This window comes from Pinus tabuliformis, chromosome 1_1, assembly GCF_031772625.1.
Source record: "Pinus tabuliformis cultivar Carrire ecotype Pingquan chromosome 1_1, CPIR1, whole genome shotgun sequence".
NCBI lineage: Eukaryota > Viridiplantae > Streptophyta > Pinopsida > Pinales > Pinaceae > Pinus > Pinus tabuliformis.
In genome coordinates, this window is record NC_142297.1 from 100,668,973 (window position 1) to 100,689,371 (window position 20,399).

Sequence of the window (20,399 nt, forward strand, 5' to 3'; positions counted from 1 at the left end):
CTGATAATGGGACTGAATATGAATCCAATGAGTTTCATGAATTTTGCAAAGAGGTTGGCATTAAGAGGGAGACTACTACACCATATACTCCTCAGCAGAATGGTGTGGCAGAAAGGAAGAATCGTACAATTGTGGAAGCTGTCCGTGCTATGCCCCATGATCAAAGACTTCCAAAGTTTCTATGGGTCAAAGCTGCAAATATCGCCGTATATATACAAAACCGATGCCCTCATCAAGCATTGGGTTCCAACACTCCCGAAGAAATGTTCATCGGTAAGAAACCTGACGTATCTCATTTTAGAATTTTTGGAAGCCTTGTATATTTTCATGTGCCGAAAGAGAAAAGGAATAAATTGGGTGCATTTGGAAAGAAAGGAATCTTCGTGGGCTATAGCGAAAATACTAAGGGCTATAGAATCTATGTAGCTAGTCAAAGGGAAGTCGAGATTAGTCATGATGCCACCTTTGAAGAAGATATGGCTCTTAGCAAAGTAGACAATCTTCCTACTTTAAGGAGATATAAAGAAGCTGACACTGGGGAACTGAAGGAAACGGAAGATGAGACAATGCCCGATGTGGAAGAACCTATGGATCCTATTGATACTCCTCCACAAGAGCCTTCCTATTCTAGGAAGAGGTCTTCATGGCTTAGGGGGACACTTGATGATGCTGAAGGACACATTGCACCCAGAGGAATCTTTTGTGAAAGTAAGAAGCCGAACAGGTATCAGGGATACCTGACCATCATGAGCACGATCATCCAAAATGAGCCTTCGTCATTCACAGATGTTGTTAAGCATCAAGTATGGAAGGATGCTATGACCGAGGAATATGAGTCCATTATGAAAAACGATGTTTGGGATGTGGTCCCCAGACCCCAGGACAAAGCAATTGTCACTTCAAAATGGCTTTACAAGATAAAGCATGCAGTTGATGGAAGTGCGGAAAAGTATAAGGCTCGTTTTGTCGCTCGTGGCTTCTCCCAGAAGGAAGGTATAGACTATGACGAGATATTTGCACCTGTTGCCTGATATACCACCATCTGCTCGATCATAGCCCTTGCTGCTTCGCAAGGATGGAACCTACATCAGATGGATGTCAAGACTGCGTTCTTACATGGTTCGATCAAAGAGGAGGTCTATGTGGAGCAACCCGAAGGATTTGAAATTTATGATCGAGAATCTCATGTGTGCAGGTTGAAGAAGGCCCTCTATGGGCTAAAGCAAGCACCCCGAGCATGGTATGAGAGGATCAATAGCTACTTGATGAAGCTGGGATTCACTAGGAGTGAAGCCAACCCTAACCTTTACTTTAAGGTTATAGATGACAAGCCTCTCATATTGGTGCTATATGTTGACGACCTCTTTCTAACAGGTGCAGACCCTCTCATTCACGAATGTAAGAGGGAGCTGGCTTCTGAGTTCGAGATGAAAGACCTAGGACTTATGCACTATTTCCTAGGACTGGAAGTCTGGCAGAAACCAGGGGAGATTTTCCTATCTCAAGGAAAATATGTGGTGAAGATATTGGAGAGATTCGACATGGTGGACTGCAAGCCCGTAACTACCCCGATGGAGCTTGACTTCAAGAAGTTAAGCGGTAGTGCTGCCGGACCTGTTTTACGAAATGCTACCGAGTATCGTCAACTCATCGGAGCATTAATGTTCTTGGTGAACTCCCGTCTGGATATATGCTTTGCAGTCAACACATTGAGTCAACATATGGTTGAGCCTCACCACTCACATTGGATTGGTGCCAAGAATCTGTTGAAATATCTTCGTGGCACGATCACTCGTGGGTTGAGATACACTGCTGGAAATGTGAGACTACTTGGGTATACTGACGCTTATTGGGCAGGTAGTGTGGTGGACCGAAAGAGCACTTCCAGGTGCTGTTTCTCTTTGGGATCTGCCTCGATATCCTGGATGAGCAGGAAGCAGAAGTCGGTGGCTTTAAGCACTACCGAGGCAGAGTACATAGCTGCTAGCATGGCCTCCTGTGAGGCAGTCTGGTTGCGAAAGCTCTTCAGTGAGCTGTTTGGTTTTACATTGGATACCACCGTGATTTTGTGTGACAACAAGAGCGGGATCCGTTTATCAGAGAATCCCATATTTCATGATACCACTATATTCGAGATATGGTGCAATGAGGAGCAATAAGTCTCCAACATATCGATACAGATGAACAGGACGCCGACATTTTGACAAAGCCCCTAGGAAAGGTCAAATTCCTGACTTTCCGAGAACGACTTGGTGTCGTTCAGAGACCCTCTTATGAGGGTCGAGTATGATGAATTGAGCTCTGGGTAAAGGTTCAACCTTCCTGTGTGACACCCCGTGGCGACTGTGGAACAGGATGATTAGCTCTCCTGTGGGCCAGGATGATTTGTTCTCTGTGGCGACTGTGGAGCAGGATGATTAGTTCTCCGTGGCATCCACTGGATAGGATGATTCATTCTCCTGTGGACAGGATGATTAGTTCTACTGTCGAGGCATCCTACCCATGCAGTCTGGGACTCATGGGAAGTACCTTTCATCTGATCAATGAGCAGGGAAATGAGGATAGGGACCATAGTAGTAATATCGATGGATGCATCGCTGTATCTACCATACTCCCTATGCTAGGATGACCTCCATTGATCTGGGATCAATGATATTGATCTGGGATCAATGACACTGATCTGGGATTAGTGAGAGTGTTTCACACTCTGAGACCGACTTCTGGTCAGTGGAGGATGGTATGATACATCCTCGATCATTTCTTCTTCTTCATAGTTCGAGCAAAGCAGAACAGAGCAGAGCAGAGTGGGGTCAAGCTGTACAGGACAGTGCATTTGATGGATGGATAGCAACGACAGTCCGACAGATTGCAGATGAAGTTCTCCCTAGTTGAGAGGGAGTGTTAAAATTGGCAACTAGGGCCAAACTCCATGTGGATCACCTTATTTATGGCTTCTGATATTTTTCCTAGATTCCTCTCATCGAGAGGTGTAGGATTGATCTAAAGATCATCCGATTCCGATATATATTTATGGAGATATGAATTTATTTTGATTATGGACAAATTGTCAAGGTCGACCAACAAACTTATGTAGGCTCAGAAGCCCAACAGTCACGTCTATTCACACTCAACGTTTGCATATAAATACAAGGAGACTCCTCATTTGGACAACTCATTCACTCATCTTCTCTCTCTCTCTCCTATGCATAAAAGGAGCCTCTCTCTCTCTCACACGTGTGGCTGAAAGAAAGACGTCCTAGGGCAAGGAAGACGCAGAAAGAAGGACGCTAGGACAGCAGGTCATTTCTTTGACCAACGTTGACCAAGCGTTGACCGTCTAGAAGTGCGGATTGGGTGTGGTTGGCTCTCCTAGGCAGGCCACAATTTTTGGCATGAAAATCGAGGTGATCTGACCTCTAGTTTGATCGGTGTTGATTGCCCTAGTTTAGGGTTGTACGTTGACTTCAGAAATCTGCAAATTGATTGAACTTTTGGGGCTGTTCAAGGGCTGTTTCTTTAGGTTGTTCGAGGACAAGTTGATCGGAAATTGACCAAGTATTTTAGAGGTCAATTTCAACTAGTTTGACCAAGTTTGACTTTGCTGATCTAGGGTTTGCTGCTGCTGATATAAAATTACAGAATTCAGATTTTGTACTATTTCTCTCTGCTGAACTATTGAAGATAAAATAAGATTTGATCAAAGGGTTTCCCTGCATTGGTGTTTGTCCTTGGCTGGCTGCCACATCTTTTGTCTCTTGTCTTGGCTTGTTTTCTGTTGATCATTTAATGTTCTATCTGCATTTTACTTAATGTATGTGTGATCGCTAATTTGTGGATAATAATAAGAAAAATAAGTAAACTGCTCTAAGCATAGAACATACTTTAATTTAACAAAAACCCATGCAAAATTCTTCTTATAGAGATTCCATTGATGAATACCAAGACCATGAACCTTGACACAACTTGCCTCTCCAAGACCAAGCCATCAATCTTCTTCCTCGAGCACTGCTGAGATCATCATCTTGCTGCTCATCCAACTAGGTCACTGCTGCACCATGATTGCTTCATTAAGATCTTCTTTACTGCTGTTGCCTTCATCAAGGTTATGATATCATTTTGAGACACCAAGACCTTGACATTGCTCCTTTCTCATCATGACGAGGCTGCTCCTTTTCATTACACCGAAACTGAGATCACTGATCTATTAGATCAATATCTATAGCTGTTGTGATTACTGCTCTTTGTAGCACGTCAAGACTACATCATATTCAATCTGAATGTTGTGGTAACCAATGAGACTGTATGTCTCTTCTCATAGGTCTGCCGAGGGTTTCTACCATCATAGAAACTCATCGAGATAGTATAGATCATCTTTATGTAACCCTAACTACTGCAATACATTGTGTCGAGGCTGCTACAGGTATATCATAGTATGTGTGAAGGCCGAGGGTATTCTATTCATAGTGACTGCGTCCTCATGCCGAGAATCATCACTTCACTTGAGTGCCCAGATCACACGCTCCCTGTACTCTTATCCATCCTAGACATCACAGGTATGCCGAGAGGAAGATGATCTAGGTTCTGCTGCTCCTTATACCCATCCAAGGAGGTAGCTGAACCCTAGATCTATCCACAGAGAAATGCGGATCTGTTGCTCCTTAGACACTCGAAAAGAGATAAAATGCAAATTATGTTCCTCCTAGTCTGTGGCATCTTCACCCAATAACCTGCTCCTTAACTGCGACTCTTTCATGCGAGATTTCAAAGGCATACACATTCTATCTCTTGGTGTAATTGCGCTGACCCTTCATGAGTATTTATAGTGGTGAGGCTTCCATATATGAACCGACGTGACTATTGCTTCAAGTCGACATGACATGTATTTATTTAATTCATTTATTTGGAGCCGACATGACCATACCCTTATCGTTTTGCTTGCAGAATTTGACAGGCTTGCTTTGAGGCATGATCTTGGTCTTGGAGGGTTGTTACACAACTTTGAAGACTTGTACATATTTACATGAATTCATGAAGAGTTTCTATACACATGACATGACTCTTTGACACTTAAATAAATCCTAAAGACATCAAGAAGAAGTATTTTACCTAGAGACATTTCTTGCTCATGAAACCCATGTAGCAAGATTACAAAAACAATTTATTGCCTTTTATTACATCAAATACAAAGATCATGTCACTATGAAGACTGAACCTAGTTACACTTTCTTCAACATGTTCAAGTATCAATTGGGAAAGATAGATGTAGTGAAAATGCTCTTTGTTTATTTTAAGTTATATTAGCTTGATTAGTTGAAAGCTATAAACAAGTTTAAAATGAACGTCTTCCCCAGACCTTATCCTTGTCGGGGCCTTGATCCTAGAATAAGGAGTCAATAGGGGGAGAAGCGTCCCTAAGTTGCTACTTTAACCAACAATGCTGGATGTAAATTAATTATTGCAAAAATGGAAAACCAACCATTGAAAGATTGTTTTCTAATCTAGAGAGTTGCTTGCAAAGTAAAGTAATGCTTGAAATGCAAAGCAAAATAAATGGATATCAAGCTAAATTAGATGATGTAATGGAGGAAGAAATGATCACATAAAAAAATGAATTGCAAGTTCAGCTAAGTTGAATAGAAAATTGAAAATTGCTTAAAAGAAACTTGGATACAAAAAATGAGAATTAGCTATCTACTTAGTATTATTAGGCTATTCAACTTAATTTTAGCAACACAAATGAAATCTCTCAAGCATCACATGAGAGACTTCCGCAAAAAGGGGGAGGGGGGGGATGCCTAGAGGAAAAATCCCATGACTCCCAAGCAAAAGTAATATTTTTATTAGATCCCATTTATAAGATGAGGGATGTAGATATATGATGTTACAATGGATCCATTTTAGAGAAGGGATTTGAAGAAAAGTTTGGGACAAGAGCTTACAACAAAAGACCCTCAAAGGGATCAAAATGTCCTTCTCCAAATACTTGCAAATTAGAAGAGATCTTGAAAGGGTTACAAAATGAACCCCTTTTGAAAGGGATTGAAAGACTTAGGGAGAAAAGTTTACAATAAACTCTCCTTTCAAGAAAAGAGGAAAGTAATACTCTCTAAAAAATTTTGGAAATTGGAATTACATAAAAGTTACAATTGTCCTTTGGGCAAACCCAAAAGGGAACTCCTTTACAAAAAAGGTTCAAAGTCGAGGAGGCAAGTGGTGGTTAGTATTGATTGTCCAAAGGATGGTCCTTTAGGTGCCTCAAGCCTCAAAGTTTTAGCAAATCCACCAATCTTCCTTCTTGAAATTAATGTCCTGCAAAATAGATTAGCAAAATGGCGAAGTGAAGGATGCCATGATGACTTTGGACATCTGCAATATTAGTAGCAAAACTTGATTAAAGTAAATTGCAAGCAGACTCTAAAACAAATAAGTGAAATCCTTCTCAAGGGCAGCCAAGAATAGCTGAGTTAAATCAGCTCTTCTTGGCTGATTTGTGGCTGTTAGGACATGCACTAAATAGCTTTAGAATGCTAGATAATCAATAAGCTCATGAACAAAGTAACCAAGAGAAATGCTTATAAATTTGAGGAACGAAGAAGAGGTGTTGGGCTTGTTTGGAAGCCCTTCTTTTGGATCTCTTTGGCAGCCCCTAAGTATGGCGAAATTGTGACTTCCTTGGAGCTTGAAGTTGGTTGATCTAGCCGAAGATTTGCCAATGATGAACCCTTGAAGGTAACCTGTACTATAACTCAAAATACTTGCTCAAACTGTTAGTAAACTTTAGGAAATAACTTGCAAGAAGAATAACTATGCTTTTCACAAGTACATAATATCATTAAATCTAATTGCAAAACCATTAAAGGATAACAAATACTTGTCTATCCTTCCCTTAGACAATACTGCCCCTATTTGGGCCTAAATCTACTAAAGGAAAGCAAAGGAAGAATTTAAACCAGCATAGATTTACTTTAAGAAGAAGATCACCAAGACAACACCAATATGGAACCTTCAAAAACTTTCTTATTATAACAATGAGCAAATACAAATTGATAGTGTACCCAAGCCTCAAGCTTTCCAACTTTTGAAGAATGAGAGCCAATGGGACTTATTTATACAAATTTTGGGGAGAATCCCACTGCAAGAGAGATGAAAGAAGTGGCAAACTGATGATAATCCCGAGGAGGTCGAATTCCTCCAGGTGTTTGAGTGACTAGCCAAAGACTGCTGTAGGTGGCAGCGCTGGTCTCCAGACTGGCAGCACCTGATCTGCCAACTGTTCCAGTGAATTCCGAGTGAGGATCAACGTATCTTCTAGCTGGCCAGGTGTAAAACTGACTGAGGTGAAGGGGGAGACAAGTCCCATTGAACTCGGGCTTGAACTCCCACTCAAATTTGTGTGCAAACATGTGTCTTTAACAGACCTGCGTGTGGACTCCAAAGCTGCCAGAGTTACTAAGGAGAATGCGTGGGCCTGTGTAACTGCTGGCTGAGTGTACATGTGTAGAAGGAGGAAACCTCAAGAGGGAGATAACTCCGTATCTGCCACATATTCCCCATCTAATCATCCTCAAACAGATAGCAAATTCGTGGCTGTAGCATGAGGATCTCGGTCTGCTGATGTCAGCTAATTCGGCCCCTCTAACTGACCGTCAAATGCGTCCTCACTTGGCCATGAACTTGACCTGTCAAGGTGGCTGCCAAATCAGCCTCAAACTGCTTCTTTGACTTCACTTTATTGCCATGTCACTTTATTTGGCCCCTTCGACTTGGAAAACATGTTTAAAGATATATCCCATTATTAATTTTTTGCATTTTATTGTCTTTTTCTCCACTTTTATCAGAGGAAGTGGGTTTTCAAGGGGAAATAATAATTTTTTGACCCCCAAAATAGGTCTTAGGATAATGTTGGCGTTCTGAGCATGAATTTCAAGCTCTTACATGTCACCAACATTTCCTGGTGCCATTTATTTTCATTATTACGTAGGAATTTAATTAAAGATCCTGTCTTGCAGGAGTTTTTAATTAATTACAAAATCCTAGAAAGACTTTATCAAATTCCGTAATACTTCAGATAGGACCTAGCATGGTAATATACATCAACCCTAGACATTAAGACACATTCAAGACCCAATTGATAAGCCACACTATAGCTTTGGAGGTATGTGAGTGAAAAACTTGATTAGTGATTTATTGCTGAAGAGCAAAAATTATTAAAGTAAAAAAACACTGTAGAGTGGACTCACTTAGTAACCTGATCCCAAATCGCCTGAGTCTGTTACATAAGTTCACCATGCTAGCGTTCATTTATTACAATTCCCTTGTGGGGGTATGGAATTTGAGAGAAGAAAGTAGAAGAGAGAGAGGAAGGGGCAGAAATGCCCTGCTGGTTTTCTGATCTTCAAAAAATTTGATAAGTTCCTTGTCCATTAGGCAATGGGGTCTTCGTTCCCTGCCATGTGCATATGAGCAGGTAACAGGCTCCAAAATGGATCCCTTAGAACTATAAGCTTACTTATTTTGACCTTTACACATAGGTGGAGGTCCTCAACAAAGGTTATAATTTCTACTTCATTATTACTGGCAATGCCTAATTTCTAATGAGTAAGGAATCTATGCACTTTCATCATCTTCTTTTATAACTCTTTTGCTCTTGACTTTTCCTTGGTTCCCTCTAAAAGTTCTATCAAATTCCAAAACAACCTGCCCGTTAGGGATTAAAGGTGGAGTGTGTGTGTTATGCAACTGAAGCTATCGGCACTCAGTTCTGCAGTTTACTGTTATTTAGCTTGTATATTTTGCTATCTTGCCTGATTACCCCTATGTAAAGCATCTTTGGCTGTTGCAGTTCCTGTCAGTAGGCATTGTTTGGCTTTTACTAATTGGTGGCTGTGTATGACAATGGATCGATTAAAAGCACCTTTGTGTTTTTTTACGAATAGCTATTTTTCAAAGCAAAAAACAAGTTTGAAGTTATTGGATTGTAAAATAATAGATTTCCTTTTCTTAAAGTTGTAGCAAATAAATACAATGGAAAGACAGCATAAGATTGACATCTTATATTTCATTTCCTTTCATTCCCTAGCTGATATAAACTCTACTTTTAATATAAACACTACTTTTTTAACAAATAACTATTTCAAAGAAATTTTTTTTTTTGAAGTTATTGGATTGTAAAATAATAGATTTCCTTTTCTTAAAGTTCTATCAAAGAAATGCAATGGAAAGACAGCATAAGATTGACATCTTATATTTTCATTTCCTTTCATTCTCTAGCTGATATAAATGCTACCTTATTTCCTCTTATTTATGGAATTTGTGTTATTGTTCTGCAGATATTGTTGTCAAAGTGTAAAAAATGTATGGTAAGGAAACATTTGTGGAGCCATTTTTCATTTGATAGGAAAAAAATTACATTGCAACTAAGAAATGGCAATGGGGTGAAGATAACAAGCGGAGTCTTACCAGAGAACATCTCTCATTTTTCAGAACTTCAGAATCAATCAGACAGAGTTGTTCAGTGTTCGCATTTCTTTCCATTCACTTTAAATAAATTGGAATGTGTTATTCACCCAGAAAAATCTGCACAAGTGGAAAGATGGAGAAAAAAGTTAAAAAGGAGGTGTTCTATTTTCCTCATTGGATCAGCCATTGCTCTTGTATTCATGATGTCAATCCCTGTAAATATGAACAAAAATGCATCTAGTAAGTAAGCATTGACATATACATATCTTGTTTTCTTTCTTTATTTTTAATTGGAAGAAGCTTTTTATCATCAAATCCGGCAGTAAAGAACATAGATATTTATAATATAATAGGACTACTTGAATCAAGACTCGAGCCTTCATGCCATTCATACACCACACTTGTAGATCGATGGCTAAAAAATGTTCCTAGTAAGCATAGATCCATTTTAACTTGGGATTTATCAAGCATTGTGAGGGCTTAAATCTCTTGAAGCAAAAACATTTCCTCATGTTTTGCTCTAAAAAAGGTTTGCATTTTGAATGATTTGTTTCCTCTCGGCACTTAATATGGGTCTCTTGCATGCTTTATGGAGGTCGTTGCACCTTGGAGGATGTGCCATCACACTTTGTTGAGCCTTTTATGGAGTCACCTGCTTTACAAAGCCGGCATGTGCCACATGTGTGGCCTAACCATTTTGAGGAGGATGACTTCGTGGTTGAGGTTGTTTGCTTGGTTTGAGGAGGTTACAGAGGTCCTTTTGACTCCTTCCTCAGTCATTGTGGACATGTTTGTACAGGTGGCATAACCACCTCATATTGTATGATATTGTTGATCATATCTCAATGGTTAATCGAGAAGATAATGGTTCTTTATGATTTTCTAGGCTAGATCTAGGATTAAATTATTTTGCCATTGAGAAGGCTGTTAGAACTCTTTTTTATATAAGAGAAACACTTTCGATTGCGAAGTTTGCTAGAAGCTTATGGAAAAAACTCTGTCTACTCTTTGGTTGATGCTATGAATCGTTAATTAGAGTGTCCTCTTGGAGATTTTGTCTATGTCTATGCTTATGCAAATGGATGGATGCCATTGAATCAAAGCTTTTCTGTGTCAATTTGATAAGTGCCTTCTCTTTGAATCCTTGTGGTATATATTTTGAAATGCATTAAGTGTTAGAATACTTCTTTAGTGTTGGTCGTATACTATCTTGTCCTTTCATTGGTAGATCCCTTGTCAAGCTGTTGGAGGATTTTGAGTGAGGATTTTCCCCTTGACAATCTTGAAATTTCAGATTTGGGACTTGTGTGGGAGCTGCTGTAGTGGCAGTGTATTGAAGGGCTGCCAAGTGTGATCAAAGTGAGAGTTATCTCCCTCATTGCCACCTCAACCAATGGCTAACTTGAGCTGCTATAGATAACTGAACTCAGCCTCCATGCTGGCTGTAACAGCTGTTAATTCGTCCTCCCAAGTAGCATTGAATTCAGCCTTCCTAGGTGGCCTATGACTCAGCATTAAACTCAACTTTCAATTTCCTTGTCATCCCGCATTATTATGGTGACCTTCTTTGACTGGGAACACTAATTTAATTTGTCCCAAATTTATTTATTTTCCAATTTTCTTGTCTCTTTTTTTCACTTTTATGAGTAAAAGTGAGTTTTCATGAGGAAATAATTATAATTTTGGACCCCAAAGTGGGTATTAGGATAATGTTAGTGCTTTGAGCATGAATTTTGAGTACTCACATGCCACCAACATTTCCTAGTACCACTTTTTACATTATTACATACAAAATTAATTAAAAATCCTATCTTGTGGAAATTTTTAATTATATTTAAAAAATCTTACAAATACCTAGAAAATTTTTGTAAGACTCTGGATATGACCTAGCATAGTAATATACGTTGAACCTCGGCTTGGAAACATACTTAAGACCTAGTTACTAAGACACACTCCAACTTTGGATGTTATGAGTGAAAGAACTTGACTAATCATTTGTCGCTAAAAAATGAAAATAATTAGTCAAGTGAAACAAACACTTTAGAGTGGACTCCTTTAGTAACCAGGTCCCAAGTTGTGCAAGTCTGTTACATAAGTTCATCATGCTAGTGTTCAAAATTTGCATAGAAGAAAGTAGAAGAGGAGAGAGAAGAATGTAATATTCCTAGGGAATCTTTACAGTGAATAACAAAGAAAACAGACATAAAAACCATGAAAGTCAAACACATGAATCAGTGCATGAAATTGCACCAAAAACTGCTTTGCTGAGGCATTTTATTAATGGAGTGGAACAAGTACAATAGTGCGGAAAATGCACTTGGGCTTGCCTCAAGGGCAAGCTTGACAGAACCCAGGTATCAAATAATAATCTCAATGCTGGAAAGAACTGCTCCTCTAATGCTCTGCGCTGTGTCCCAGTGACTACAACTGTTGGCTGGAAATGAGCTGCAAGAAACCACCTCGCCTCCGACGCTCAAAAAGTGATGAAACTTCAGCCACAAACTCCTTGGCCAAAACCCGCAAAACCCTAGAAATGGTTTGGCCTGATTTGGACTTCCTAAAATCGACCCCCAAAGGCACTATACAATCCCCAACAATTCTACACTGTCTGCTGCAAAGATACCGCTGAAAACCCCACTTACGGTGCTCAGAAAATTCTAAAACTTTAGATGTGGGATCCTTGTCAAAAACCCAAAAAAACCTAGAAAGGGTTTCCCTTGGTTCTAAACTTCAAAATTTGACTTTTCACAATTTGGCCCTCTACCAAATTCGAATTCTGTTACTGTGGCTGCTCCTATCAATCTTTTCTCTCCAAAATATAACTATCCTCCTCCAATGGCCCTCCAAATAAAATCCCAGCAACTCAGCTCCTAAATCCTTCTATCAAGCCTCCCCACAATCAACTCCCCCAATCCCTGCACAGTCCTGGGACAAGTCTATGCAGGCCCAACCAAAGAAATTTGTCTTACTGAGAAGGGCACTCTCAACTCCCATAAATTCTCTTCCTTCACCTGCAATTTGGACAAGGAATTGCCCAGTAATGGTATAGCCTCTAATTTCAGTACCCCACTTCACCCAAGAACTGTGGTTCTTCTTCTGCATCCAGGCTAAAGCTAAGGCAAGTCGTACCACCTGAGACTGGTCCCCCAAGTCTCCACAAAGTCGTGACAATACCTCCCTAGGGTGGCACTTGTGGTCCACCGAAGAAGAGGGTGAGATTTCCCCTTGGAAACCTCTGGTGCTAAACAACACTTGTGACTCAGCTGAACAACTAGAGCAACAATGTGTAAATGTCAAATTATCCAAAAAGTGCCTAATGCTGCCTTTAACCCTCTATTTTGTAATTGTTGCCTCACCTTTCCTTGTGGGTCCCTCATCCAAATATTTCAACCTCCTTTCCATAAAATCGATTTTTCCTCCAAGGGTGCATATTCCATGAGGGGTGGCCCCCATATTCCACTAATATTGAAGTTTTCGATTTCTCCTAAGTCCCATGTACCAAAAACGTCTCCGATGCTGAGATTTCAAAATTTTGCTATGCTTAGCACTTCCCCGATAAACTTAGTTAATCCTGTTAAATAAAAAAAATCAAAATTGGGGATATCACAAAGAAGGGGCAAAAATGCCCTACTAGTCTTTTGACCTTCAAAAGTTTTGCAAGTGCCTTATCCATTGGGCAATGGGGTCTTCATTTATTGCCATGTGCATATGAGCAGGTAACACTTTCTTCCACTTGCGTCAACCTATCTTCCGATGGTTGTTCACTGCACATGTGTCAACCCCTCTATTCTTTGCCCTGAACTCCTCTCCCTTCCTTGTGGCTTGGTTCTCTTGCGGATGGTTAGTTGACTGGGTTGGTCGCTGGTTTGTGGCTATTAGCCACCATAGTGAGCACCACTTTTTTTTTAATTACTTTTGCTTTATCTTCAAACCAATCTTCGGTCCCCAACTCAAAATTCGACCTAAAATTTGTTTTCTCTTCAATTGTCTGAACTTTGAACGATTTACTTCAACTCGCTTTTGTTTTTATTTTCTCGCCTTTGCATGATTGTGGTCTGTTGTTGCTGCCTAGCACACACACACCTAAGTTAGTGAGAAAAAGCTCTTAAGCCCACAAGGTGTGGCTTGGTGGAAAAACTAAGAGATGAGGATGTCGCCTATTCCCAACTCTCTCCATTTAAGCTCTCCTAGTTAAATCTAAGGGGGGTGCTCCCTAATGGAAAGTTAATAAAGGAAAAGTGAATTTCTAGGAGACTAAAGTTAGAGGGAGATGCTTATCAAAGATAACTTGACTCCAAGATATTAACAAACATATAATATATGAGCATTATTCAATGATGTATTCAAAGTATAGACCAATGCCTCAAAATGTTAATTTTAAATATGTTCTATGCTTAGAGCAATTTATTTCAATTTTTGCAGTTAGCTCAATGTCTTTTCTAGATTAGCAATAACATCAGCATTAAAGTAAATTGCAGATAGAACATAAACATAGATCGCAGAAGACAAGCCAAAACAAGAGGACACAAGATGTGGCACTAGCCAGGGACAAACCCCATTGTGGGGAAACCCTTGATCAATTCTTTTTATATTTTCTTCAATAGTTCAGCAGAGAGAGAGAGAGATAGTACATATACAACAAAAGTCAACACTTTGACTTATCTAAATAAGAGCATAGATCATCTCTAAGTAGATGATACATGAGGTCGCTGAACTAAGTTGAAGACATGTTGTTTCAACTGATTCTCCCCGGTGACTCCATCACCATGCGGCACCTATCATTGTGCTGCTCATCATCATGCTGCACCTCATTGTGCTGCACCATGCTGCACCCATCATTACTATGTTGCATCCCATCATGCTTTACCAACCATGGTTATACCCATCACTATACTGCATCATGTACCATTGTTGTCCCAATGTGCTTGTTGCACCATGCTTGCCACCATGTGCTTGCTGCACCTTGCTTACCATACTGATGTCCCAATGTGCATACTGCACCATGCTTGCCATGCTGTCCCATTGTGTTTGCAGCACCATGCTTACCATGTTGTCCCATTGTGTTTGCAACACCATGCTTGTTGCTGACCCATTGAAGCATTGATGTACCATGGTGCTGTCCCAATTTGCAGCACCATGCTTGCTGTCCCAATTTGCATTGCTGTACCATGTTGCTGTCCCAATTTTGCAGCACCATGCTTGCTCTCCCAATTTGCATTGTTGTACCATGTTGCTGTCCCAATTTTGCAACACCATGCTTGCTGTAGCTTTTGATCTCCTCAACGTGCCCAAACAGTCACTTAATTTTCAGCGTTTAGTTTCTCATCTACTTGGCCTTGCAACCAGCCCTCTTGACCCTAAATCCTTGGCTCTCCATCCAACAATTCGGTCACTTGAAGTGGCCCGCGGCTAGGGCATCAGGGGCCTACGGCTAGGGAAGGATAGACCCGCGTTCAAGGCAGAATGAATAGGCTTTAGATTAGCCAGGTTAGGGTAGATTTAGGATAGCGTTAGGGCTGCTTTAGGACTGCGGCTAGGGATTGTTAAAGCCTCCTCCATAGCTGTGTTAAACTTCTTCCATGAGCTCCTTTAGGTCAACGTAGATCCCTTCCATAGCTTCACTGGCCTGTCTTATTTGCTGCGACTAGGGCAACCTCCTTTCCTCCAACGTCTAGGGCTTCTTCTTCCTAGATTTCTCTCACACTAAAACCCAAGACAAGTGGAGAGAAATCAAGAGAGAAGTGTGTGTAAAATGACTCTCAAGTCATCTCCTTTTATACTACAACGTTGACCACATGTGGGGGTTATTTTGTTGCTGGCCGACCTTGACGAATTGTCCTATAACACAAATAAATTCATAACTCCATGAATACTTATCGGTATCGGATGATATTTAGATCAATCCTACACCTCTCGATGAGAGGGATCCAAGAAAAATATCAGCTGCCATAAAGAAGATGACCCACATGGAGTTTGGCCCTAGTTGCCAATTTTAACACTCCCTCTCAACTAGGGAGAACTCCATCCGCTGATCCATATGTCCGACTGTACTATCTCTGCCATCAGTGCCTTACACTGCTCTGCTCTGCTCAGTTCTGCTCTGCTGAGCTCTGCGTTGCTTTGCTCTGCTGAGCTCTGCTTCACTGAACCATGAAGAAGAAAAATTGATCGAGAATGTCTCATACCACTTTTACTGACCCGAAGTCAGTTTTATTGATCCCAGATCAATATCACAAGAGAGTGTCTCAAACCACTCATACTGATCCCAGATCAATATCACAAGAGAGTGTCTCAAACCACTCATACTGATCCCAGATCAGTTGGAGGTCATTCTAGCATAGCGAGTACGGTAGATACAACGATGCGTCCATCGATAATACTACTATGGTCCCTAACCCCATTTCCCTGCTAATAGATCAGATGAGAGGTACTTCCCATGAGTCCCAGATTGCATGGGTAGGATGCCTTGACAGGAGAACTAATCATCCTGTCCCACAAGAGAACGAATCATCCTGGCTCACAGGAGAACGAATCATCCTGGCTCACAGGAGAACGAATCATCCTATCCCAAAGTTGCCTCAGGGTATCACAGGGGAAGGCTGAGCTATTCACCATGTACATAGTGCACCATTAGGGGAGGGTGAGTCGCCCTATGGTCGTGTGTTGCTCCAGTAAGTACCCCAAGCCCCCAGAGCTCAATGCATGCAACATGCAAGACCCTTATACGAAGGTCTCTCAACGACTCCAAGTCGTTCGGGAAAGTCACAAATTTGACCTTTCCCCGGGGCTTTGACAAAATGTCTGCGACCTGTACATCAGTCTCAATGCGATGGAGCCTCCTCGCTCATCAACTTACCATATCCCAGATAAGGTAGTATCTGATGTCTATCTGCTGGAGCAATCATCGAATACGAGATTCCTCAACAATCGAATCCCCCCTGGTTATCATAGAGAATCACAGTGGCATTCATCATCTGTACAAACATCTCACTGAAGAGCTTCTGGAACCAGGCAGCTTCACACGAGATCATACTCGTAGCTATGTATTCGGTCTCGGCGGTGCTTATAGCAACCGATTTCTGCTTCCTGCTCATCCATGATATTGAAGCAGAATCCAAAGAGAACTAGCACTAAGAAGTGCTCTAGCAATCCTCCACACTGCCTGCCCAGTCAACATTCGAATAATCATGCAGCTTCACATTTCCGGTAGTGTATCTCAATCCATGAGAGATTCTGTCCCGAAGATATGTTGGCTTGTTGGGGCCTGACGCAGGTTCGGAGTTAATTAGCCAAACAAGTCCCAGTACTACTGGCCCTTTTGGTAACAGTCCGCAGAGCATGGACTAAGGTCTCACCCGAAGTAGTATGGGAGGGTGCTAGAACCAGGTTTCCGCACCCTTGAGATGTTTGAGAGGTACGATTGGTTCTTTGTTTGTTCCTGTGTGCAGGTTGCTTCGCGCACTTCCCGTTCCTCGCGGCCTGATACACTGCCTTCGCATAGCCCTAACCAGGGGTTGTGCCGCGCTCTGCGCTATTACTCGAGATCTTACTTATCTTCCAGTGTTAATTAATTACCTTTGCCTACTTGAATGTCTTAAGTTATAATTAGCAATACAAAACATTCATACACGATCGCATAGTAAATAAACAGTATACTTGCAAATTATATCCAATCATGCATTAAACCAAGAAAATATACACAAAATTATAGCAAAACTTCTCTTTATTGATTCTCCCAATGGTTACAGACTCGACCTGCCCTGCGCACTTAGCTGCAAGGGTCCGCGCACTCAGCTGCGGACTACTAGGCCTCTGCGCACTCAGCTGCAGAGCCTTCTCCTACTCTATGACCCATAGACACACTTTACACTTCGACTCAATCACTTAGACTTCTCATGCTTTTCTTCTATTAGTTATCTTTTACACTTAGAGCCTCGCTCTATTTATACAATCCCATGGTCCGCGGACCATGGGTAGGTCTATCCAGCCGACATTACATTACAAAAACTAGGGTGGACAACCCTGTGACTCTATTATACTTTCGCGCCCCGCGCCTGCAATTCGCGGAGCTTTTACAAAAGATTCGGTCAAAACTTGGGCTTTAAGCCCCAAAACATGCCTTGGGGGGATTCCATGCCCAACAAGATATCTCAGAAGATTCTTGGCACCAATCTAGTGAGGCTCAACCAAAATATGAGCCCAACATGCTAACTGCAAAACATATATCCAGACGGAAGTTCACCAAGAACATTAATGCGAATAAGTTTATGAGACTCAGAGGCATTTCCCAAATCTGGTCCGGCATCACTACCATATAACTTTTGAAAGTTAAGATCCTCGAGGTAGTAAGGGGCTTGCAGTTTACCATTCCACATATGGAATCCAACTCCCTCTTATTTCTGCAAATGAGAGGGTTTGCACATGTCAGAAATAGGTTTTCCTCAGAAGGTCCCGGTATGAGAGGTCTATCATCCACAACCTTCAAGCAATAGTTTGGATCGACTTCACTCGTGAATCTTAGCTTCATCAGACAGCTATCAATCCTCTCATATTAAGCCAGGGGTGTTTTGCTTCAAGCCATAGAGGGCTTTCTTCCACCTGCACACTCGATCATGAATCTCAAGCCCCTTGTGTTGTTCCAAACTTGAGGACCTGCTACATGAGGAGAATGGTCCCCTTGTAGGATTTTCCTTCGGTACATCTCAGACATGTACCTTCATGCTCTTCTTGAATTTAGGCATCCCTGTCACCATCTGACTCACATCGGGTAAGGCCCCATAAGTAGACCTCTAGTGCTATAGATGAGATGTGTCAACTGACATGGTCCCCAATGGACCATCCTGCAACTTGATACAAATTGCCAATCTTGAACCCATGAGTAAAAGCATCTTTGGAAATTCTATTTTCAAACACATACCTTTCCATCGATGAATGCCACCTTGAAACCTTTGACTTCCATTGCCGAAATGGACACCAGGTTCTTCTTTTGATCAGGTACATAAAAGAGATTATGTAAATGAATCGAGTTACCCTCATTCAATTGAGGGGTAACACCCTTTTCGGGATAGGTGGCATCGGCTCCAAGTATAATCCCACGAATGTTTCCATCTCTACCAAATTAGAGAGGGAGCACCCTTCTATCCGATGGAGTGCCTTGAAGCACTACAATTAATAAACCAAATTCCCAAAGAATTTGAAGGAGAGGGCTAGTACAAGATAATGCTTCTTTATCTTATTAGAAACAACATTCTATTCTTCATACCTGGACTTCCTTGCTTTCTCTGAAGATTCGGCCGTTTCCTTGATGACCTGCATTACTCGTCATTCCTCTGATCATTGAAGATGTCCCTGGAATGATTGTTTATCATCATTAAGTGATGTGTCCCTACCTTGGACACTCCTTTGCATAATGGCCGAACTTATTTCAACCAAGGCATCTGCCTTTCATTCCACCCTTGGATCTGGACTTCCCATTGAAGTGATCTTTAGGTAGGCCATCAGAACTTTCCGTTGCGCCATTCTGATAATATTCTCTGCTTCGACTTAACCCTTGGTGAATTTGAAGAGGGATGAGGAATCCGTTGATCCTTTTGTCCTTTCCCAACTGTCTTTGGTGATTGCTCTTTCACTCTTGCTTAGACATTGTCTTCACCTCACCTCTGATACCATGTTAATTTTAGGTATGTTCTATGCTTAGAGCAATTTATTTCAATTTTCACAGTTAGCTCAATATCTTTTCCAGATTAGCAATCACATCAGCATTAAAGTAAATTGCAGATAGAACATAAACATAGATCACAGAAGACAAGCCAAGACAAGAGGACACAAGATGTGGCACTAGCTAGGGACAAACCCCAATGTGGGGAAACCCTTGATCAATTCTTCGTATATTTTCTTCAATAGTTCAGTAGAGAGAGAGAGAGAGAGAGAGAGAGAGAGAGAGAGATAATACATATACAACAGAAGTCAACACTTTGACTTATCTAAACAAGAGCATAGATCATCTCTAAGTAGATCATAGTTTTAAAAACTGGCCTAGCTAACCGGTTATTGATCTAACTGGCCGGTCAGTAGGGCCACCGGCGGTTGGAAACGGCTGAAAAACCCGGTTAAGGAGGCGCTGTGGCAATAATTTGGCCCTAATCGGTCCTAACCTGTTGGTTACCTGCCATGCCCACTGAGGACCTACATTGCGGCTTTTCCAAGGTAGTTTAGGGGTTTTAGAGGGAAATTAAGGGTGCTTTCCCTCCAAAAACACCCTCTGTAGGCCTTTAAGGAACAAGAACGGTTAAATGATCTTGTTTTCATGCAATACAACCTTCGACTGAGGAGGAACCAAATGATGAACAAATCCCCTGATCTAGATCCCATTGTGTTGGACGATATTGATCCAACATTAGAAAGGGTGGAGGAGACTAAAGATCCTGTGTTTGAGGTTGATTTTGATATCGACATAGCTTTAGCGGGGGATGAAGCAGATTCAGTAGCGGCATCAGAACCAGGATCAGTAGCGGCATCAAGGAAAGTCAAAGAACCAATGGAAGGCACTAGTCGTGCAGGTCGACAAACTCATGCTTCCATTAGGTCCACTTCTATTGTTATTGGTGGCATTGCTACTGAGGTTGCAGATCAGGCTGAGGCATCCTCAGACTTTGAACCAGATGATGTCTATGTAGCTCCTGATGATGATCTTGTGGCTAGTAGTGGTGATGAACTTGATGATTGGTCATGTGTACACTGTAGACTTGTAGTAGGCCAATGGCCTCATAGCTTGCAGTGTTGTTTTTGGACTTTATAGGCCATTTAGAGCCTCATTGCTTATGTATTTTGCTATTTTGTCGATGATATTATTGCACTTGGTGCCATTTCGATATATTCACCTTTACATGGTATATAAATGAGCAAAATTTGCATATTTTGTCTCTATTGGCTTGGAATCA

The 20,399-nt window shown here is 41.2% G+C and overlaps 1 protein-coding gene across 6 annotated transcripts in view; it reads left to right on the forward strand.

Moving 5' to 3' along the window:
- Positions 1-20,399, forward strand: part of LOC149211846 (carboxyl-terminal-processing peptidase 2, chloroplastic-like) — a 300,395-nt gene that overhangs the window by 53,392 nt on the left and 226,604 nt on the right. For all 6 annotated transcript variants that reach the window (XR_016250727.1, XM_089391605.1, XM_089391606.1 and 3 more), the window contains exon 2: positions 9,330-9,699. Coding sequence is in view for 5 of the 6 variants with exons in the window: in XM_089391605.1 (XP_089247731.1) it covers positions 9,330-9,699 (370 nt within the window). In the remaining variant the exon portion in view is untranslated. The remainder of the gene's footprint in view (positions 1-9,329; positions 9,700-20,399) is intronic.